General features: G+C 43.2%; 2 protein-coding genes across 8 annotated transcripts in view; one reads left to right on the top strand and one right to left on the bottom strand.

Moving 5' to 3' along the window:
* The window catches only part of ZYX (zyxin), a 29,173-nt gene extending 28,330 nt beyond the window's left edge, over window positions 1–843 (bottom strand). Inside the window, 2 exon segments of the mRNA XM_021395589.1 lie at window positions 695–756; window positions 758–843. Coding sequence (XP_021251264.1) covers window positions 695–756; window positions 758–843 — 148 coding nt within the window.
* The window catches only part of FAM131B (family with sequence similarity 131 member B), a 45,340-nt gene continuing 22,797 nt past the window's right edge, over window positions 690–23,232 (top strand). For 4 of the 7 annotated variants that reach the window (XR_002438246.1, XR_002438248.1, XR_002438249.1 and 1 more), the window contains exons 1-2: window positions 690–860; window positions 22,646–22,755. Coding sequence is in view for 1 of the 7 variants with exons in the window: in XM_021395596.1 (XP_021251271.1) it covers window positions 833–860; window positions 22,646–22,755 (138 nt within the window). In the remaining 6 variants the exon portion in view is untranslated. Of the gene's footprint in view, window positions 861–22,645; window positions 22,756–23,232 lie in introns of those variants that run through there. The other 3 variants (XM_021395622.1, XM_021395614.1, XM_021395632.1) reach the window with 2 other exon arrangements.

The raw sequence follows: 23,232 nt of genomic DNA, 5'->3' as shown, positions 1-23,232 counted from the left end.
CCATGCCAGCAGGGAGGCACGGGAAAGGCCCCAGGCGGCGATCCTCTACGGGGCTGAGCTCGCTCCTTTCACCTCTCCGCAGAGAGACGGGCAGAGGGCAGCGCTGCAGTCTGCACCCGCACATGGGCGCGCTCCGGGCGGCCGCATCTCTGGCAGGAGCAGATCAGGCCGGGGACCCCCGCCATCGCCCTCGGCGGCTCTCCGGCAGCGAGAGCTGCGAGCGAGCCAAACCCCTCCCGGGGGACCCGTCCGCCGCCGCCGCTAGGGGGGCTGCCTTTAATTGAATCAAGTTTGCAAGTGTAGTTACCGGGAAACCAGCGCGAATCGCCGCCCTCCAGCCCGCCCGTGCTGCCGCCTCCATCTCCAGCATCCCCGTGCCCCTCGCTTCTCCTTCCGGGGACGCTCCCCTCCGCCCCCGGCCCCACCTGCTCGCCGTCCGCCAGTGCGGCAGCACCGCCCGCCTGCCGCTCACCTGCGCCGTCCCGGCGGGCGGGAGAGGCCGCGCGGCGCCCGCCTCCGGCCGGCCAGGCCCCCGCCTCCGCCCCTCTCCCGCGCTCCCCGGGGGCGGACGGCGCGGCCCGGCCCGGCCCTGCCTCCCCGGGCCGCGGAGGCCGGCAGCCAATCGGCGCCGCGCCGCCGGCCCGCGGGATCCCCCGGCCCGCGTCTCCGCGCCGGGGGCAGCCCGAGCTCGTACCTGGCCATGACCCCGCGCCGGTCCCGGCTGGGCCAGCCCGGCGCTGCCCGCTGAAGACACCGGCCTCTCCCCGCTGCCTTCGTCCTCCGCCTCCTCGCCGCCGAGACTGCCGCCTCTTCCCGGAGACCCGCCGGAGTGATGGGCTGCATCGGATCCCGCACCGTGGGTAAGGCGTCGGCGGGGACGGCGCTCGGGGATGCTCGGGCAGCCGCAGCCCCCGCTCCGCCGCACGACGGTCCCGGCGCGGTGGGGCGCGGGCCGCCCCTCGTAGCCCCCTCCTCCCCGCCGCCGCTCAGCGCCATTAGCCGCCCGCCACCGTTCCCCGCCGCACCCTGACCGCTCCCGGCGGGGCGAGAGGCAGCGCGGGGCCGGTGCGGGGCGCGGCCGGGGGCATCTCCGCGGCGGGAGGTGCGGGTCGGCGCGCTGCCTCCGGGAGGGTGCGGGGCGTGCCTCCCGCGGCGGGAGCGGGCGGACAGCGGCTCCCTGTTTCGCTCGGCGGCGGTTTATTGTTGCCCGAGCATACATAACGCCGCGCGATCTGCACGTCTGCTCTCCCCCTTCCCCCTTACATACGCTTCAGGGGAGAGCAGCGAGCAAAACGAAATCCTTTCCTTCTCGCGGAGCCATTTCGAGGGGACGCGGTAGGAGAAATAGCGTATTTCCACTGGGCCACACATTTTTCGGGAGGGGATCCCAAGGCTTTAGGCTATCCAAACCTAGCTCTCTCCTCCTACACGCATGCATGAATCCCTTGATCTCTCGAGGTCCCTTGGTAGCTAAGTGCAGGTCCGTCTAGGTAAAACCGGGATCGAGGGGCATGCTTTTCCTCCCCACAGAAAAAAATGTTTCCATGCACACCGCATGTGAAGACTTTGGATACATGGGAGCACGTCATTCAAGCCACCCGAACAGCCCCTGGGAGAAAAACAGCTCGTTTGGTGAAACACCTCTCTTTCCAGCCTTTCCCAAAAGCACACGGGCGCTCTGACGTTTGGGAAAACTATGAGGGCAAGCAGATCGAACCAGGTCCCCAAAGTAAATCTGAGTGGCTGTGTCAAAGCCTGCTGCCGTGACACCTCTTGAATTAGTGGGAAAGCCCACTAATGAGCGCTTCCAGGGAGCAATATACTCATGCAGAAGCAAACTTCACACTACAGCCTCCAATTTCTGCCGTAGGCTTTAATTCCCACAGCTAGTCTATCGTTCTTACTGGTCGCAAATGTCCTTGTGACCTAAATAAATCTTTGATGTTTTCTGTGATGTTTGCGTGGCAAAGATCACTGCAGTATTCTGAGATTCTTTAAACTCACATGGGTCTGTGAGCTGTAGCACGTCAAAACATGCATTGCCTCTTTTCCTGCCTTTCCCGTATTGTTTATGCACACACACTGCCAAGGACACTATTTTCCCGCTGGCTGACAAATGTCCTATGCCACTTTTAACAGTGCTTGTTGTTACGATAGCACTAATTCCTGGTCCCTTTCAATACAGCACTATTCAGATAAGTAGCAAACACACATCTGGTAGCATCCACTCTGGACTTCAGAGTGCCACCAAGCTTTCATGCTTAACCATGAAGGTAGTTGTTCTATGCGTGGCAGGATTTTTATGATCTCTGACCTGGTATCTGTGTTACAAAAAGCCAGTATAACTGATGTGTTGCAAGTATCATTCATACATATAGATCAGAGATATACATTCATATGCATCTCTTTAGAGTCCTAGAGGCTGGACTGGGTGCAGGTTGGATCTTTGCATTTTACTTGGGCTTCCCTACCTAAGGAGGCTTGCTCCGAACAATTCTCATTGGGCAGCCTAAATTTTTCACTTCAGCCTTCATGGAGTTATTGGTTGTATTCCTTGCTTTGGGAAAACAGTGCATTTAAGCGCTACGTTTGAACTCTAGGATGTGGTTGGAAATGAATGCCCTATCATGAGTAGAACTTTGTGTTCTTGCTATATGGTGTAGCTGGTTAGGTTTTTGCAGAATTAGTTTAATGTACAGGCTGTGTGTTGCCTTTTCAAGAGGAATCCAGAGATAGAAGGATGCTATGCTTCTGTTGTTTTTACCTTGGAATTTGCATGTAGCAGATTTTGAACTCAGAATTTGAGGGGTTTAATTAGTGCTAGAAAGATCACAATCAGTCACATTTAGTTTAGTCACCACGCAGGGGCCAATGCAGGATTATGCCCTGAGCTTGCTCTGGGCCTTTTTCCATTCCAGTTTTAAGCAAACCATGTGATTTCTCCGTCTCCCTCGGGGACATTTTTCTATGATCTAGTTAGAAGTCATAGTTTGCACGTTTGGTGATGTACCACTTCACATTTTCTTTCCTCAACTTCACATTTTCTTTCCTAAATATAAAATTTCCAGTTATTTCTCCCTGGGGAAAGTAACAGAGAGGATCGTAGCAGAGCAGCTCCGTATGTGTAAGACTGAAATGAAGTCATATAACGTTCTTCAGTCTTATAGGGGATGCCAGAAATCATAATGGCAATGATTAGACTTGTATTTCCTTGAGTATGAGAAAAGTTGAAAAGTGATCTTAAAGGACTAAGTGGATATCCAGTCACCTTCTCCACAGATGCACCCGCTCACATCTCAGTATCATACGTGCTTTCTGTTACATGGTGTTGTATCAGTTACACAACAGTCCGGAGCCCTTTTGAGCATCGCAGCTGGCTTCTGCCTCTGATAACAGCTGCAAGTCAGGTCTGTATATTGGTGATAATCACTCACTCCATCACATTTCCTCGCTGCCCAGTGCCTCATGATAGCTGCACTTAATTTCAGTAAATGTAAAGGAGGTTTTCACTGAGGTTGCTGGACAGTTAAGGCTGCGAAATCCAGCTTGTAGATATTTGAGTGCCAAGTATATGCAGAGACCAGCTTGATTATTTTCAGTAATGGAATTAGCCAAATTCAAGATATTTCAGGCCCGCCCACATATCTGAATGTATTCCATTCTGAATGCATTGTGAGTGTACCTTTGACCATAGCTTAGACATATAGAATTGGTTGTTCTGACTAGTGCTATAAGGTCTTCCTTTAATTCCTTGAATAGATTTAAATGAATGAAAAACTCAAGGTTTTTTTTTCCTGGTGGTATCTCTAATTTCTTTGTGCAAAAGCCAGCAGCAAACACTTTTTATGAAGGGAAATGAAATCTTGGAAAAATATTCCAAGAAATTAATAGTACTTTTGGAGTATGAGGGAAGAGAAAATAGAAATGTTTGCACTGGATATCAGAAAACCTTTAAGACCATGAGAAGTGTCAAGTGCTGGAGCAGTTTTTCCAGTGTGGTTGTGCAGTCTCCATTCTTTGTCTGTTTAAGATCAGGCAGGCTAAAGCCCTGGGTAACCTGGTCTGACTTCACAGATGACTCTGATTTGAGCAGGAGTTTGGAACTCAAGAGGTGTCTTCCAGCCTGAATTATCCTGTGATCCTATGTTTAGAACCTAAAGCCTGAAGTGGCTGACTTTCTGAATCAGATTTACCCAGTACTTCAGTTGTGTGCTGTCAGAGGACTGCAAGTGTCTGCACAGTTAGTACACTCCTACTATACTTTTCCTATCCATCACTTTAACTACTTGGAATACCATATTCCACAAACTGTCTCACCTGTAAGAAGTCCAGCTGTCAGCTGAAGTCCTCTCCACGTTTGCTTAACCTGGCAATTGTGCAAAAACCAGCTCATATGTTAGCTGGTGTACGTTCATGCACGGCATCAGTCACTGGGTTGCAGACTGGAAAAGGCAGTACTCTTCATTTGTCATCCGCTGGGTCAAATCTGATCTGCTGAATCTAGCTAGCAGATTTGCTGGACTTCATACACAGAGTGGTCATTGTATGGTCAGAGGGAGAAGCAATGCAGATGCTAGTAAGGTTGGAGGAGCCCATACTTTCTGTGTCTCTCTGTCACTGGCTGTGCTGCACAACGTGTATCAGTGGCTCATAGCATCGACAGAAAGAGAAATGGAGGCAAAGACCACTCACTTCCAGTTCATCTACTTCAGATTCAGCAGAGTGGGAGCATGACAGGGGACTGAAAGGAGCAGGGTAAGCACCTGGAGGAATCAGTAAACATCTCCTTCCTTTTTCTCTTTATTCATCCCCACAAAAGATCTGAAGGATGTGTGGAGTGAGATCTGTTGTGGCGAGTATAGTATATACAGTACATGTCTAGGAGATGCACTGTCTGGTTCCTCCTTCTTTCCCATTCAGTGTGTCAGTGAGGCAGTGGCAAGAAATGAGAGGGAGAAATCTAGGAGAGGAAAAGGTGATGAGAAAGGAAACTGAGTCATGGCATTAGGAATTTATTTGTTTACTTGCATGCACACAGGTGGAAGGGAAAAGAGCACGGGAAACCTCTATTTCTAGGTATGTTGAAAAGAAAGGGCATACATGAAGAAGGGCATCTGGATATCTTGTTTCTCTTAGTTAGGGGTAGAAAAGCAAAAGAGGGGACAGAGGGATGCCTTTCCTACCAGACTGCTTTGTGCTTGGTCTCACTTTATTGCTCCTGCTTCTTTCTAGTCTGGCCTTTCTTCTTTTGAGCTGTTCTCTATCTGATCACTCTGAAAAATCAGCCAAAGAGTTCTGGGATAAGAACTTATTTCTGCCAATGAGAATCTGAACAGAGACTCTGTCACTGACCTTGCAACCAGTTGTCATGAAGTGTCTACAAACTGATCATCTTTAAGACCTCTCTCTCTCTCTGTCTTGTCAGGTTCATTGAAATAAGTGTATGGTTTCCAAGTTGTTGCAGGAAGAGAGCTAACAAATAGCCCGGTTGCTAGTTTTCTAAGGAAACTGTACTAAAAAACAAGTGCAAGATAAATGCATAAGTGAAGGTCATTAGTGTAGGACAACTGTTTTGAGCATGTTGCTGATTGCCCTAAGACTTTTATTTTTGTGAACAGCACTGCTGATGTGATTTTGAGGAATATATCTGCAGGAAAGCATACTGAGTCTGTGAACTCTTACAGGTAGTTATTTGAGAGCTAGGAGTCAATGGCTTCTATAGATTGATGTGCGTTGAAGCAGAGAAAGTGACCTAGCTGATCAGTACGTATTTTTGGCCTGTTTTCTTGGGGGAATGTAGGAGAAAAATAGTTTTCAGCTCATTTAAAATATGTATGTTTTCCAGCAGCAAACAACAATAATGTCAGACTGATACTTAAAATAGCCAGTTCTAGATAACTTGTGCTGAAGAGTGTTTCAACAGTTGGACAAAAATTCAAAGCTGTAGGTTGTTTTTTTTTTTTTTTGTTTTTGTTTTTTGTTTTTTTTTTTCCAGTAAACCTTGAAATACTGAGGAAGCTCTGGAGGTGGAAAGCTGGGTTTTATCAAAACTTTAAAAATTTTGTGAGATGACATGGGTACTTACTTTGTCAATCTGATATAATTCCCAGTAGAATATTAGAAGCATAAGATGCCAATCAAGAATGGGTTTATTCAAAACAGATCTCTTCAAGCTAACTTCATATCATGACATTAGTGAGACTCCCTGCAGTCAAGAGTGCCAGCGATGGAAATAACTTCACCTATAATTATGGGAATAGATCTAAAATACTAGATTGATAAAATATAAAACACTGATCAGTTAGCAAAAAATTTAGTACTTATTCTTTTACTATTATTATATGAATATAGTACATTTTAAGTGCATCAGAATAGCAACAGACATAGAATCATTTTTGGAATGTTCGTGTTTCTTACGTGATTCCATATTTTTCAGTATAGTTGTCAGTACCTGTGATTTAACATGGAAATCTAAAATATTGATAAAGTTCATCAAAAAAAAGATTGAATGAAGTACTAAAAACAAAAATACAAGTGAAACAGATAAATTACTGAAATGGAACAGTTTAATTAATAGGGATTACTGAATCTTGAATAACAGTGTGTATTTTAAACTAACTAAATATGAGCTCATATATCTAATGACAGAATGTGAGCAGTAGGTACAGGACCAGAGCTCTATATTAGAAAGCAGTCACACTGAAAAAGATTAGAGATGTCTGAACAGATAATCAGTAGATCAATAGCTTCTGTTGTGATCCTGCAGCCAAAGCTGTGGTTCTTTGATCTATAAAGAGCTGGATATTGAAGTGAGGAGAGAAGGTTGTATTTTCTCTGTTTTTGGTGTTTGTGGGGAAAAAATAATAGAAAAATCTTTGTCTAATTATATTATTCTCACTTTGGGAAGTGCTGCAGAACAGAAGAATTGTCAGAAAATGAATATGTGAACTGTGAATAAAATCTTACATGGATGACTTGGTGACAGTTTTTAAGTGCTCAAGTGAAGAAAAAGCATCAAAACAATCTGTGTCTTCAAGCTGGCAGAAAACAGTTAAGACGCAGTGGAAAGATGGCTGACATGTTTGGATTGGAATTAAAGCAAACAATCATATAGTAAAAATTCTTAACTATTGGAATAATTTACCAAGAATTGTACTGAGTTCTCAGTCACCTGAATATGTAAAAGTCAATTTTTTTTCTAAAAAAAAAATGTATTTCAAGTGCAGCAATGGAAAATATAACTAAAGAATGGAATACTTCTAGCCTCACCTGTTTTAAGGAGATGGGGTTGGAAAATTGAGATGTTTCTTCGTGAGTTTAAGCTGCAAGTTCTCAAGTCCAGGAGTGTACTAGATTTATAAAAGGAAACAGTCTCTATATCCTGGGAAGATGTGTTTGTAGCTACGGATGCTGATCAGGCACGGTTCATGGGGAACATGTCATTGCAAAAATTCTTAACTGAAGTGGAGAAAATAGTATGGTGGTCCAAATGCTCCTGTGGATTGATGTTCCAGACCTAAATAGTAATAATAGAAAACAGTCTTGGGAATTATATTATTATGGGATTATTGACCATTTACTGTCACTAGTCAGGTTGGTGACAACAGTGACAGCCACAGAAAGACTGAAGAGACAGCGAAGGCAGGAAACTCAGTAGTAACATGGTCTTCAGTTAACTCTATGTGTAGGCTGTAAGTTTGAGTGTGATGTAAAAGTTAAAACATTTGCTCCAGGAGCCAGTCAAAGGGACTGAAAAAATCAAGTAACTTGCCTTGTGCAATGATTTGAATTTAGTACATACTGTTATTACTAAAGAGGCTCTATGTGACTGAGAGAGTTTAAGACCATAGCAGAAAAAAAGCAAGCAAGCAAACAGATAATAATAATGAAAAAAACCCTCATACCATTAAATAATATTTATTTGCATCTGCTTGTTGTGGTAGAATTTGTGAAAGTTTATCCTCTGGAACCTTTCCATGCTGAAGATGTATCAGAAGCTCAGCTTCAGATGGAAACCTCAGTAAATGATGTTGTAAAGTAGGTAGACAAAAGCATAAAATATCATTAAGTGATATTCATGCAAGATTTCCGGAGGAATTTGAGGCTGAAAAAGTTGAACTACTGATTATGTTATGTACTGTTATAATTACTTTGGTACAGTAAGATTGAAAGGTAGGTAATGTGATACCAGTTTTTAAACTAATTTTAAGATGTAGGAAACTATAGGCAAATAAAAGAGATAGGCATACCAGGCAAGCTAATAAATGTTACTCTAAAGAACAGTACTAGTGTATGCATGAAAAAGTAAGATACACTGAGGAAGAGTTAATGCTGCTCTTATTGAGGGAAATAATGATGCCTTATACATCTTAGAAAGTGTTCACGAACGTACTGATAAAGGAGATTCAGTGGCTGTAGTCTACTGTGATTTCCAAAGCACATTTGTAAAAGGTGTTAGAGACATGAATCTGCTGTTGTATCACAGGGAAGTTCCTAAAATTACTAAGCAGCTGGGTAAAGATAGGAAACGAGGATTAGCAAGGAATGGCCAGTTTACACAGGGATCTTTTTTCAGATTGTGCATATTCATGTGGTATGAAAAAGGAGGGTAAATAATAAAATAAGAAAGTTATCTTAATGATAATAAATTATTTGGGGAAGCAAACAAGACAGAGGTTTTCAAAAGGATATTACAATATTGAATGACTAGAGGTTAAAATTATGGGTGAAATTTGAAGTTGATATATGTAGTGTGATAAACAAAACAATTACAGTGTTACATTCACAATGATGGAGGTCCTAAGTTGACTATTTCCATTCAAAAATGTGGTCTTGGAGTTATAATGGGTAGCTTAATTCTTAGTAGCAAAAACAATGCCAGTTAAATGTTAACAATTATTAAAAAAATAGATAATAAAATGAGAAACAGCATTATACTACTACGCATGAATCTATTCTGTGCCTGTATTTTGAATAGCATGCGTTGTCTTTTTTTATTTCCGTTCTAGAAAAGACATAATTGAACTGGAAAAGATTCAGAAAAAAAGGCAAAAAGACAGCCAAAAGTGTGGTGTGGTTTATGTTTACGAAGCCATTTAAGTACATAGGAATTTCTCAAGTCTGGAGAAGAGATGATTAGGGGAATTATGACAGATGTCTATACAGTCATGTATTTTCTCTACAATATGAAAGATGTGGAGAAAATGAAGAGGGAAAAATATTTCATTATCTATTTTGAAGACAGAATGTAGACAACAAATGAAAGTGAAATGGCAATTTCAAACAAAGAAAAGCTATCACTTCTTCACATAATGCATACTTAAACTGAAGAACTCTTTGTATAGGATGCTATAGGTACTAAAGGGTTTCTTTGTTGTAAAAAGTGGACAGATGAATAGAAGAAAACTCCTTTAAAGGTGACTAAATACAGAAGCAACATCCCTGTCTTGGGAACTGCTTGAGGTGTAAATTGATTGGAGGTGAGAAGAAGTATTCTGGGAAAATATCACTACTGTTTTCCCTACTTAAACTATTTCTTACATGTCCACTCCCATCTGGGGGGCAAGCTTATAGTTGTTCCAAACAAATTCTAAATACTTACTGCCCCCTGCCCACCAACACTCTACTCAAAAAACAAACAAACGAACAAAAAAAAAAACCCAGACAATTGTTAGTGACAAAAGTGACAAAAAGAAAAAAAGAACTAAGAAGGATCAGAATTAAGTATGGCTTGTGGTGGGAGCTCTGCAGCTAAATTGGTAAGAAGAGCAGAGAAAATCTAAATAAGAAGTTCTGGAAAAGTCAGAAGACTTGCATGTATGATGAACACTGGTGCCAGTCTGTCTGTCATTGCAGAAGAGACATGAGTCAGGAGATCCTGTGAACAAACTTGCAGATTTATGCTTTCTCCTTGGTGGAGGATTTTCCATCAGATGTTCCTTCTGGGCTGGAGAATTAGCACAGAGTAGAAACTGTCCACCAGGTTTTCTCATCCCCTCCTGACAATGAGTGGTTCTGCAACCGTATGTCTGGTTTGGATATGATGGTGAGGATGTGATGGTGAGGAAGTGGAGCAGTTCAGTTGGTGTGTGAATGCATAGAAGCGTTCTCAGCGAAGGTCATCTGAATGTTCAAGGCTTGCCAGAGTGGTGTGTAGGTTGAACAGGGAGTCACAGACCAAGGCCTTAGAAGGACATCCATGGAGCTAGGTGTTGGAGGGACCTAAACTCCTGTGGGACTTGCCTGAGGTAGGAGATGTGGTGTAATCTGAGTACACCAGGCAAGTGATGTAAGGTTGACTGACCATACAGCTAGAGTTTCACAGTTTTGGTAATGCTGCAGGGGCCATCCTTCCATGCAGTGAGGAGGTTACTGCCCACTCATGGAGGTGGGTTTTATGCAGTAGGGGCACAAAAAAGACATTTCCCTTTGTTGGTGATGATGAGAGACTTGATTGTACTGCAGAGCTTCCAGGTTCTGAGGAGGGCTTTGTGAAAGACCGGAAGTTCGAGAAGATCGTGCAGAAGGCTTCTTGTGTCATAGGTGTAGACATCTCAGGAGAGGTGGAGGAAGGCATATGCCAGCACAATCCAGCTTGGACTGCCTAAGCTATGAAAGAGTCTGTTCAGAGCTCCAGTAATTTATCTCAGAGTCTGTCAGTGTTGCAGGGATAAAGTACAGGGTTTTGATGCAGTATCGAGGGCATGGTCAGTGTTCACTGATTGATGACCAAGACCCTCCCTGAAGAAAAAGTAACTGCATTTGTTCTGCCCACTTTTGCAGCCAGTCAAGATGCTTTGACCTTTCTCTCATTCCAGCTAGTAATGGGAAGGTGGCTGGTAGCTCAGAGATAGGCTCTCAAAGCAAGAGACATGTACCCTACTGGTGTGGAGTGCAACTGCAAATTTGCTAGCAGCCTGCTTAAGCATTTATTTGCAAATGCTTGGACGGAACTCTTGATCCATTTTACTTGAACAGAGGAAGGTGCTATGTACATTATTTGGTAGACCCATTCGTGCTGCATCTTTGAAGCACCAGACTGTGAGAAGCATGTCAGCAATGTGTACTCACAAGACCACCCACAAGTTTAGTTCTCTGAACACCAGGTCTGTCATGCCCTAAGAGAATATACATAAGGACTCTATGGTGGTAGAGTGGTTATGTCTGGAATGGGGCAGCCCTGACTCACTCCCCATCTGAAGCCAGAAGGACCCTGTTGAGCAAGCACTCTGTGACTGTACACAGCAGCTAGAGAAACTGTGTGAAGCAGGAGTTGAAACTGAATACCCTCAGAGTCTCCATAAAAAAAGCCATGACCTATTCTGTTAAATACTTTCTTCTGTTTGGGGGACCAGGAGGTGAAGAAAAGTGAATGGCAGATTGTCTTTGTGTGGTCTTAGATCAGGTAGGGTTTCTTTGCTCTGTACTGGTACCATGTAACTCTAATTGGGGTGGACCCCTACAGATTTTAGCTACATTATAGATTTGGCTACATTATGTGTTTACTAAAGGGTTTGCAGCCCTTCCTCAGTTTGTAGAGGTTTCAGAGTTTGTTTTTTTGTCGGAAGAACTCTCATCTCTCTCTGGCAAGAGAAGGAAAAATCTCTCCCAGGAGGCTCAGCCTTGGTGGTCTTGCAGAGCCTTGAGTTTTTCTGCTGGGCATGTGGTGGAGGGTTTCTGAGATTGCGGCCACAGTGAGGAGGAGCTCCAGTAAGTCTTGGTCAGTCACTGAGTATATTTGCTTGCAGCGTGGCAAATGTAGAAAACAATGTTATCCAAAGAGAAGTGGGCTGCAGATAAGATCCTTCCACCTTACTGCATCTGCTCTGGACCTACTTGAGGAGCAGTACCCCTTGCAAAGATGCAAACAATGTGTTTTGTACTTCTCGACAAGGCAGGTGCCATTATCCATCTCCCAAAGAAGTTTCGTCTGCAACCAGACAATGGTGTGTTGGACCTAAAGTTCTTCCAGGACCAGTATGACTTTCTGCATGTGACACCTACTGAATTCCTGAGGGGCAGCCTGTTTTTTGAGCCTGAGAATATCCTGTTTGTTTTGGCAAATTCTTCCACTACCTTGATGCTTTCATGTAGATGGAGAGCTTGACCCACATCTTCCTACTTTACTTTCTAGCACCTTTGGGCTAAGGGAAATGTGTGCTTCTTTTCTAATGTATTGATCCAGAACTCCTGGGAGGCTGCTATACAGCTTATATTCTTTATCAGGTTGTTGTTAAAATGTTAATGAGATAGTGTCATCCTACAGGAGGTGATGGCAAGCACCATGGATGACGATGTGAGAAAAATAATTTTGCAACGTTGTTAAATGAAACAGTTGCAATTCAGCCAGCAGTAGTTTATACTCTACTACTGAGATTGAGGAAGGATAGTGAGAAATGTGGAGTTTGCTCCAGGGTGTAGTATTCTTATGTATACCCCTCTGTTTCTAGTTCAGTGGTCTATTTTAAAGTCTCTGTTCACTAGTAGCACTTGGGAAGAACCAGACCACCAAGGAAGGCACATATCAGTGCCTTCCTTGCCATATCAGGGTATGGACATCAACTAGATTACTGACCCCCATTCTACACAGAGAATTCTACATGGTGTATCAGGTGACAGGCATACCTTCAGTGACTTTGAGCATATTGGGTTATATTTCCAAAGTAAACAGGGTTACTGTTCTACCAGAGGTAGTAACAAGAATCTTTATCTGTTTGTCAGCTAAAGTAGACTGTGCTTCTCTACCCCTGCAGCAACTTAGCTTGGCAGTTAGATCAGTGAAAGTCACTTGCAAGAACACAATAGAAGACCCTCCTACTCAGTGGAAGGAAAGCAGCTAGCCCCTTCTGGAGATCGTCCCCCCATTTCATGGGGTTTCATGATGGGATTTTGAGCCGAGAGAAAGAGGGAACAGTGCTGAGGAACCTGCTGTCCAGCAGTGGTGGTGGTAGTGGTAGCAGCAGTGCTGTATACCTGTAAGTTGTGTAGACAGAAATGTGGTCCCCAGAGTACAGGAAAGCATTTAGCTCCCTTGGTCCCCTTCTCTCCTTGAATAGGGCCCTTTCTGATGACAATAAGGTTGTAGTCTGCCATGGTAAGAGTCAACTGTAGCTTCTTGCCAGAGCAATTAGTCTTTGGCAGGTAGCAAAAACAGTGGCTTGTTCCCCCACTGGCCTCGGATATTGGATTCAGTGCTAACTGAAGTGGCTGAAGATGCAAAGATCATAGAATGAATCATAGAATGGCCTGAATTGAAAAGGACCTCAAATATCATCTAGTTTCAACCCCCCTGCTGAGTGCAGGATCACCAACCATTAGACCAGGCTGCCCAGAGCCACTTCCAGTCTGGCCTTGAGCGCCTCCAGGGATGGGGCATCCACAACCTCCTTGGGCAACCTGTTCCAGCGCGTCGCCACCCTCTGTGTGGAAAACTTCCTCCTAATATCTAACCTAAATCTCCGCTGTTTTAGTTTAAAATCATTCCCCCTTGTCCTATCACTGTCTGTCCTTGTGAACGATCATTCCCTCTTCTGTTTATAAGCTCTCTTCGAGTATCGGAAGGCCACAGTGAGGTCTCCCCGGAGCCTTCTCTTCTCCAAACTAAACAAGCCCAGTTCCCTCAACTTTTCTTCACAGGAGAGGAGCTCCAGCCCTCTGATCATCTTGGTGGCCCTCCTCTGAACTCGTTCCAAGAGCTCCGCATCTTTCTTGTGTTGGGTGCCGCAGGTCTGGATGCAGGACTCCAGATGGGGCCTCACAAGAGCCGAGTAGAGGGGGACAATCCCCTCCCTCTCCCTGCTGGCCACTCCTCTTTTAATGCAGCCCAGAACATAGTTGGCCTTTCAGGCTGCCAGCGCACACTGCTGGCTCATGTCCAGCTTCTCATCCACCAGGACCCCCAAGTCCTTCTCTGTAGGGCTGTTCTCAAGGAGTTCTTCCCCCAGTTTGTATAAATACCTGAGATTGCTCCAGCCCAAGTGCAGCACCTTGCATTTGGCCTTGTTGAACCTCATTAGGTTCTCATGGGCCCACTTCTCCAGCCTGTCCAGGTCCCACTGGATGGCTTCCCTTCCCCCCAGTGTATCGACTGCACCGCTCAGCTTAGTGTCATCTGCAAACTTGCTGAGGGTGCACTCGATTCCATTGTCTATGTCATTGATAAAGATGTTGAAGAGCACTGGTCTGAAGACTGAGCCTTGGGGGACACCGCTTGTGACCGACCTCCACCCTGACATAGAACCATTGATTACAACCCTTTGGTTGTGACCAGCCAACCAGTTCTTAATCCATCGAACAGTCCATCCTTCAAATCCATACCTCTCCAATTTAGAGAGAAGGATGTGGTGAGAGATGAGAGATGGAGAGAACCATTCTGAAATCCCACAGCTAAAATCTTCATGGAGGAATGACAGCAATGGCCACGTTTCCCTTGGCCGGCTGTGGCCAGCTCTGCCATCTTGACTGTCTTTGAGGGTCCAGACATGGACTGCAATAGCCTCCTTTAGGGATATAGAGGAAGTCTGTCTCCTCTCTAGGGATGGGAATTGGGCCCACGGATATACTTTCCCTGTCTGTTACTCCACTGACAGGATTGGGTTTGGGTCTCCAGACATTAATGCACAGAGGAAGGAGGCATGAGAACTCTTGTCTTCCCTGGGCTGGGTGTCTGCGTGTGTTGTTACTACTTCCAGTCTTTGCTGTCCAGTGACTCTTTCCTGGGCCAGAAAGGAGCCAATTCAGAAGCTGGGAAAGCCCCGAATGTCCCTTGAGGAGTTCTGGATGTACAAGTTTCCTGATGCTGAATGATAAAAGGTTCTGCATCTCTCCATCATGCCATGTACTGCTGCTAGAATCTGGATGGATGCTCACTGGCAGAGGGAGTTATCCTTTCCAGCCCTGCAGGACAGGGCTAATGGGAAATGCCAACTTTGCCAGAAAAAGCAAGGGGAAGATGAGGAAAACAGCATTTGGAGAAGTCCTGAGGCAGGAGTGAGTTAGTGTCACCCTTAAACTCAAAATTTACAGGGACTTGAGAAAAAAGTAGAGCCTCCAGCAAAGGCCTTTATCTGTTGCCTCCTGTGGAGTGACTTGTGCTGGGAGGTAGAAAACCTGCTATGATTTGGTGGCTATTGTCATAGCAGAAGACATCACTACCACTGGCAACTCCCATACTTTGGTTTTGGGGAGGAGGGTGGTGAGAGAGAAGCAGCAGTCTCTATGCCTCCTGGCTGTGGAAGGAAGGGGCTCTGACCAGTGCTGTTTTTCCAAAATGAGGTGGTTGGTGGGGATTTTGGCAGAGTGTACGGCTGTGGGGAAAGAGGTAGATGTTTGTATGCTATGGGGCTTCAAAAATGATACCCCATAAGCTGAGGAGGAGCAGCTAAAGAGAAGGGAACTTGACACTATTAGGTTGCAGCTTCCCTTGCGGGCTGGTGTTTTGAGCAAGCTCTTGTTCTGCTTCTTCCTCCAACTCATCTTGCTGACTGGAGAATACTAGTGGGCTTGAAGATGCAGCATTGGATTCCCCTCTTGGCCTGCTGACCTCACGCTGGCAGTGATGCTAACTATCCCACAGGCTGAGGGGAAGAGAGGGTTTGGGAGAGCCCATGGGGTCAACAACCACCCTTTCTCAATCTGTCACATCTTCAAACAGGTGGGGCAATGGGGATGGGAATCTGGGTATTTGTCTGCAACAGTGCATGGGAGAGGGTCTGGAAGTCTGCAGGAAGGTTGAAAGAGGGGAATAGAGGAGTGGGCTGTGTGAGGGGAAAAGACCTGGGCTCCACAAGCAGTGCTGGAGGGCAGAATGTGGAGTAGGGCTGGCCTGGTGACAGGCAGGGTCAGAAAACAGAACACAGAGAATGCATGGAGGTGCTGAGGAGCCCGAGGAGGGGTATGGTGTGAAAGAGTGCGTATGGGAAGAGAAGGGGTAGGCGGTCGTTGTGTATGTGTTCTTCATATATATATAGTCACATTAGAGTGAGGGAGGAAAAGGGTAAAGGGGATAGCAGGGTAGCAGAAAAGCTCTGTGGTATCTCTTCCCCATGTCCTTCCCATCTTGCTGGATGGAGAACAGTAGTGGGCAGTAGTGGGCTGATCTGATGTAAGTAGGAAATGTTAGTGATACCTTTCTCTTCCTGCTCCAAATGCAGGGGAAGGAGTGTGGGGGAAAGATGCAATGCAATCTGCTGGTTGACTCCTGTGGAGTAGCTGGTATGGTCCTTCCTTCTCATTGGTAGAGGTGAAACTACAGGACACAGATATTACAACTAACGATATTCTTGTGCTCTGAGACAGTGCTCATGTGACATATTTGCCACAGAGATTAAAAGTGAAATACATAGGGAGAGCAAAATGTGAAGTTGCCTGCTGCATATTACTTCTGCAGTGTTGGCTACAGGCCCACAAAAAACGGCTGCTACCTCAGTTCATATTGATGTTTCCATACTTACTGTGCTGAATGAGGCCCCTGGGGACACATTCTCTGCACTTCAGAGAAGCACTGAAGAATGAGGATAAATCCATTGCTTCTGTTCATGCTGGCTGATACTTGTTCTGCAAATGAGACAGAAAGGGCTTTGAGATTTTTTGTTGCTGTTGTGTTAATTGGATGTGTTTCATTTTGCAGTACCTCCTTGGCTTAAATGACATGACTGCTTCTCAGAACAGAACTATCTGTGTCTAACATTAGATTCTGTGTTCATCTCTTTTTAGTTGCAAGGACATGGTGTGCAGTAACCTTTAGCATTGGTTTGAAAGTATTTCCAGTCAAGAAGGAAAATGTTGGTCTTGGAGCTTTGTTCATTAATATATCCTCTGCTATATCCTAAACAGCTCTAAAAAGAGACCTACCTGTAGAAAGTGTTAGAATGGGTCTGGGTCTGGGAAATAGGTCTTGGAAATGATTTACATTGCCTAAATAAAAAAAAAGACCCTGATAACTGTGTGTCTGATTCCTAATCCTTACAGATATCTCAGAACTGTAGGTGTTTTCATTTTTGACCGGAAATTTCCAAGACATCTGTTTTGTGGAGACCAAATGCTCTGATTGGCTCCTCAGCTCTTTTTCACCCATGAAAACAGGCATTTTTCTATTCATCTTTTGCAAGGGGTTCAGTTTCTAGTTACACTCTGAAAAAGCAAACAGTAGCTAATTTCTGTTTCCTTATCCACATTCATACAATTATACAAATAACTCAGGTTGATTTTTGATCTTTACGTAGGAGAATTTGAGTGCTTTCATCTCAAGTTCGTTTCTGGGACGCTTCACCTGACACAGAGGCTTATTCTTTTCATGATGTTACTCCTTTGGCTATCTCTGAGTGGCTTTCTGGAAAGCAAGTAGGGATGAGAAGGATTTCTTTGGAGCAATGCTATCTGCCCACCTATTGGTCCTTCCCAGTAGCTTCCACTTCTTTCATTTCAACCATATTTGACAGGATGTGATGATGATCTATTTGACAAAGATACTACAATCCCATGAGTATTATGAAAATTGGTATATTGGAAAGAACAGTTCAAAGACTGCTAATAATTGCTGCAATTACATTTGTTGTTTTCTTAGTTGTTCAGGGAAAAGAAGGGAATGGAAAAGAATAATTTACCATTTACCAACATTAACACTGCCTACCTACCAATGATAATGTTTCTGCTCTCTGAAGAAAGTAAAACTCAGGAAAGAGGGGACAGTTTGCTAACAGTGGATAATAACAGTGCTGGAAATTCAGTTTAATTAATAAGTTTCTTCTTATGTTAATTGACATATCACATCAGAAAGCAACTGACACAAATCATGTTTGGTGTAGTGCATGCATCTTCATAATCATCATGTCAGAAGAAAACAGCATTTAGGACTCTAAAGCTGTTGTGTCCTATTTAGTGCAAAACAAAATATGGAAGACAGATTAAAGAAGATCTTGAGCATCCAGCACAGAAGTTGCAACAAAACAGGTTATTAAAGGCTTTTGCATAGATGCAGATGCCTGCTTCAAGCAAATATCTTGTTAAATGAATATCAGTGAAGTAGAACTGAGAAAATATCAAGCAGAAACCCAGAGAAAACGGACTTGTTAACATTATGACAGATAAGTCATTCAAAGCTAGGTGAATTTCCTATTATTGCAGAAATGGAAAGAAACTGAAAATAAATCCAATGAAGAAATTTTATGTCTGTCTAGAATTCAAAAGTATGCACCAAAATGACAATGTTGTTAAAATAACAACAAAAAAAATCATACTAGATCAGCAAGGTGGGATATTGACATGCAGATGGATTCTTGGAGTTGTCCAGTGCGTTCATAAAAATGGTCATTATTTCATATTTCTTGAGAATCTTAGCGCATACATTTTCTAATTTCAGACTTCATAGTTACCATGTTAAAAAAAAAGTGAGGAAATGTGTTCTGATATTCTCCTTCCCCCATCTCTTTTTCATATGTTTTTCATTTTTTTCGTATTTATTTAGAAAGGCCTGAGTTAAAATTGACTCTTGATTTTTACCTAACCAGTACTATAAAGACTAGAGGGATATCTTCCCCCCAAAGGCTTAGAGGACTAGAGTAGAAACATATCTTCAGTTGTCATGGATACATCTTTTTCTGGTAAGTGTCTGGCAGAGTTTTTTCATTAAATTTGTGTTAAAAATACATAGGAACTATGATTTGAAAACAGTGTGCCTTAACATATTTATAAATTTCAGCTGTGTTGGTTTTTTCTCACTATTTCTTATAGTTAGCTTCCTAGTTGTTCATCAGTCATCTTTTGTGTCTTACAGAGTAAGGATGGAATTTCTAATGTTAAAAAAATCACCAAACAAGTTTTAAAAAAAAGATCTTTAAAATGTGCAATGAAATACAAAATCCCTCTATGTGCTTTCTATGCACATTGTACAAAAAAAGACCTCAGAAACTGAATTATCTTACTTTACCTTCCTTCAGAACGTTTCAACAAGAAATCAGTTGCATGTGTTTTAAAAATCCCACTTGAAAATTAGCTTTGTGACCCCTTTATACTTTAAAATGTTCATCAGCTCTACATGAAGAGGAACAAATTGTGTCTGTAAGAGGTGACTGATGATAGAATTACAATTGAATTAGGCATTATGATTAGCATAAGATGAAATGGAAGGTGGATAAGAGAAAAGAAATTATTTTGGAGAAGAAAAGCACTATTACAACAGAGAAACATACTAATTGAAGGGAGAAAGACATCGATGAGGTTGGATAAAAACCATTCACAATGTAATGTGCTGCTTTCAGTTCCCCTTTTCCTACTTCGCTGTCCATGTTTCTTTCTGATTTTCCATTTCTTCCTTCCATCTGTCAGAGCAGAACTTGATCTTTCATGTCTATGTATTAATATTGCTCTGGCTGTTTCTAGCAGAAGTGAAAAAGAGAAAAGCCACCTCTGAACTTTTCCTACTTTCAATAAGAGGAAGTAACATTGCCCCAGGCTCAATGCCAGTCAGAGTCCAGAGATTTCCTTTTCTACCACAGTGTGTGGTGTTGTAACACTTAAGCAGATATTTAGATATTTTTGCCTTGCAAAACATTTTGAAGATATTAAAGATGTGCTATCACCTAAAATCTTTCTTTCTTAGTATCTGTGAAACTGTTTGGACCAAGAATTTTCAATAATTGTTCAGTCTATAAATACATTTTGTAGGCCTTTAGTTCTACTACTACAGAGCAAGTGTGGACTTTGAGACAAATAATAGTTTGATGATAATTCACTTCAACTACTTGATGCCACCATCTGCCAGAATAATATTTTCCACAGTCTAACGCTTCATGGAAACCATCAGTGTGTTAGCAATACTGAGATAAAAAAATTGAGTGTCTGTGCCAAACTTTGAGACTGTTAAGTCACGTGTACTGAGCACCTGACTCCCTGAGGTTGGTCTCTCTGTGTCTGAGGTCTCTTTGTGGTGCCTTTTCAGAACAGCCTGTTTTGAACTGTGTGCCAGGTTGTCGAGATCTGCAGTAGCACCACAGCGCTGTACTCAGAAACAGCTGAACGTACGGGAATGAGGCTGAGGATAAATGGAGATAAAACAGCCTTGGCACTGCTGCTTAAAGCCTGTAATGAAGGCTTTTGCATTGCTGCCTTTTGCTCTGGAGTGGTAGCGTCTCTTGCTTCTCCAGCATCACTGACTGCATACATCATCTCTGTAGCAGGAGAGCCCCAAACCTCCTCTTCTCGTGTGACAGAAGGGGTGCTGATGGAGCAAAGGAGCATTCTGCCTTCACAAGAACAGGCAACCTAATCCCAGCAAGCAGAGGTGGGCTCTCACTCCTAACTCCACTTTCAGACTCCCACGGACCTCTGTTGATTCCTTGGCTCCTCCTGCCCACGTTCAGCTGGGCTGCACAGTCTGTACAGTGGCTGTGCCTGGATCCTGGTCTCTCCAGCTGCTGGCACCCAGACATGTAAGCCCTTCAAGGCTGCAGCCCCACTCCAGTTGCTGGCAGAGACCCCTCACCAACAAGTCAAGCTTCATTTTCACTAATGTTCAGGCACTTTATTTGGGCTCCCTCTTCTGAGGTTGTCTCTCTGTGCTCCTTTGTGGGTGTGCAGATGAGCTTTTATCACATAATCTAACAGGCCCTGCAAAGGAGTATGCCTGCAGATAGAAGCTGAATGAACCAATCAGAATTTAACACAAAATTGTACAGTTGTAGCCCCTTAATTGATCATGGTTAATAGTAATTGCAATTAGAAATAAATAATGGAACTCAGTAAGGACAAATACATGTATATACTTGTTAGGAATATTAGTCAAGATGATCACAACATTGAAAGGTAGTCTTTGTCATGCTCATTATAGCCAAATCCTGTCTCCTCCTGAAATCTGTTTGTGTCTGACCTCTAATGCACAGCTCTGTAGCAGACAGTACAGGAATGTGCTTTTTTTTTTAAGTTCTCTGAATAGCTTCTGCTTTACTCAGCCTAGTCAGAAGCACATGGGGGATGCTATTAAAGAACTCAATTCCGATTATCCTGATGAACAGAAACATAATTCAAGTCTGATGGGGAAAATATGACTTGATTCTTTTAGAAAGAGAGATCTTACACAGCAGAAAGTGATGAGATGTGAGAGGTGGTGTGGTCACTAAATCAAATAACATTTGCTCTCTGCTGGTTTTTGGCTCACCATGCTTAGCCTTTTTTAAGAGACCAAATTAATATTTTTGCATTTTGAATTCTAGCTAATGAGTATGCCTCGGGCTTCCCCATGCCTCTTACAGGCCTGCGTAGAGCAGGGGATTGCACAACACCTCCTGCCTGTCAGAAGATCTGGTGGTGATGAACCGGTGTAAACGTGCCAGAGCTGCTAGAACAAGCAAGAGGGTTTTCATATGTCTGTGGTGAAGAAACTTGCAACAAAGAGCAACTAAAAGGCTAAAAGCTGTTGAAAATAGCACCATTCACATCCACAAACATCTATTTTAAATAGAATAGAGATTGCTCAGTTGATCCAGGAATTGATTATCATTGTAGGAGCTGTCCTTCTTTCTAGATTTCCAAAAGCTCAGTTTTAAGTGTAACATGGTCTTCTACTCCATGACGTGGATGCAGGAATAAAATATTTTTAAACAGAGTATAAGGATGGCACAGTAAATGGAACAGTAAATAGCCAAATGGACAGAGCAGTCATTCAGAGCAGTCCTTTTTCCCTGGCTATTTGAAGTGTTACTTCACATATAGTTTCACTTACATTAAAATTAAGTCTTGTTTAGTCATTTTATTTTTTATCTTTATTCCTTCAATTTCATATTATTAATATTTATCTTAATATTTATCATTTAAGTTGTATTAAAATGCCTCTAAGATCAAACAGCACAGACTGCCTTTGAATGGGTGAACATCTCAGAAAGCTGTGCAGAAAGCACAGGGATCACAGTGAACCAACAGCTGAACGTGAGAATCTGCTGCAAGTTTATGTCACAACGGGTTAATGCGATGAGGAGCAGTTAGTCATTTTTACCTTTACTAGCAGAATAGGTGCAAGCAGTCCTGCAGTACTATGCACTCTTATGTCCGTGTTTCAAAGAAGTAAAAAATGTGAGATGTCTTTTGAAAGAAGGTGCAGATTTATTAATGGGGATGGAAAAATGCTATACAATAAGAAACCTAAGGATCTCTGTCTGTTTAATTTGTCAAGAAGAAAATCAAGGGAATGAATAACTTTTCTGAAATGTAATGACAGGTATTAAAAAACTCTTTAATCTTGCCAAGAAAGGCAAAGCAAGGACAGCACCTCTAAGTTGAAGCCAAACCAATTCAAACTAGAAAGGAGAAATGCCTTTTTAAATAACGATGGCTTAATAATGAAACAGGATATCAAAAGAATTGGTTATTTCTCAGTCATACATCGTGACTAGATTCTTTTATTTTGGGGAGCTGTGGTTTAGCCAAGCATACATTCTGCTTAAGAACAATGCAAGTGATTTGTCTTCATGTGGGAATATTTTTGTGAAATGTAGTAGTTGATGATGTACAGGTGATCTGATTAAAATCAGGTCTGATTTAAGGCTATTGTTGTCTTAAGGTCAGTGATTCGCCTGTATGCTAAGCTGACTTGACTGAAGAATGCTGAAATGCATTGTAGTGACAATTGGAAGCCTGACTAGATGTGTTCCCACAGGAAATGAGGTGATTGCAGTAGACTGGAAGGGACTGAAAGATGTGGACCAAATCAATATGGACAGCACCAGCTCACTGCATGGCAGCAGCTTCCATCGTCCTTCTACTGAGGTGAGTGCTTGTCCCAGATACGCTCATCGAGGGAGACTGAAAAATTTCAATTCCTTCTGAGTTCAGAAATGAGTACTGTGCATCACTGGGATTGGACCAGAATGTTAGTATGCACCCAAGGATCAGACTTGTATATCTATGCAGTTTGGATTGTTTAGAATAGAGTTGAGTCATTCTGTTTAGAGTATCTGGAGTGAGTAAGAGTTGCAAATGAAAGTGCTTTTAACCACTGACAACTAGGATAGATAGTATATGAATAAAACTGTGGCAGTTCTGACAAACCTGTAGGTCTGCATTCCTTGAATTATGGGTTTACTAAAATGCCCAACATCATGGCTGTCCCAGCTTCTGTAGTACAGCCATACAATGTCTTGAAGAAATGTATTTGTCTCCATTTTGATTTTTAGGAATGTGTTCACTAGTAATTCACTGCCAATTGATTTACCATTTAGTGCCTCAAGGTCTGATTCATTTCCT

Source organism: Numida meleagris, chromosome 1, assembly GCF_002078875.1.
Source record: "Numida meleagris isolate 19003 breed g44 Domestic line chromosome 1, NumMel1.0, whole genome shotgun sequence".
Taxonomy (NCBI): Eukaryota; Metazoa; Chordata; class Aves; order Galliformes; family Numididae; genus Numida; species Numida meleagris.
The sequence above is the reverse complement of the archived record's forward strand: the minus strand, read 5'-3'. Positions and strand labels throughout refer to the sequence as shown.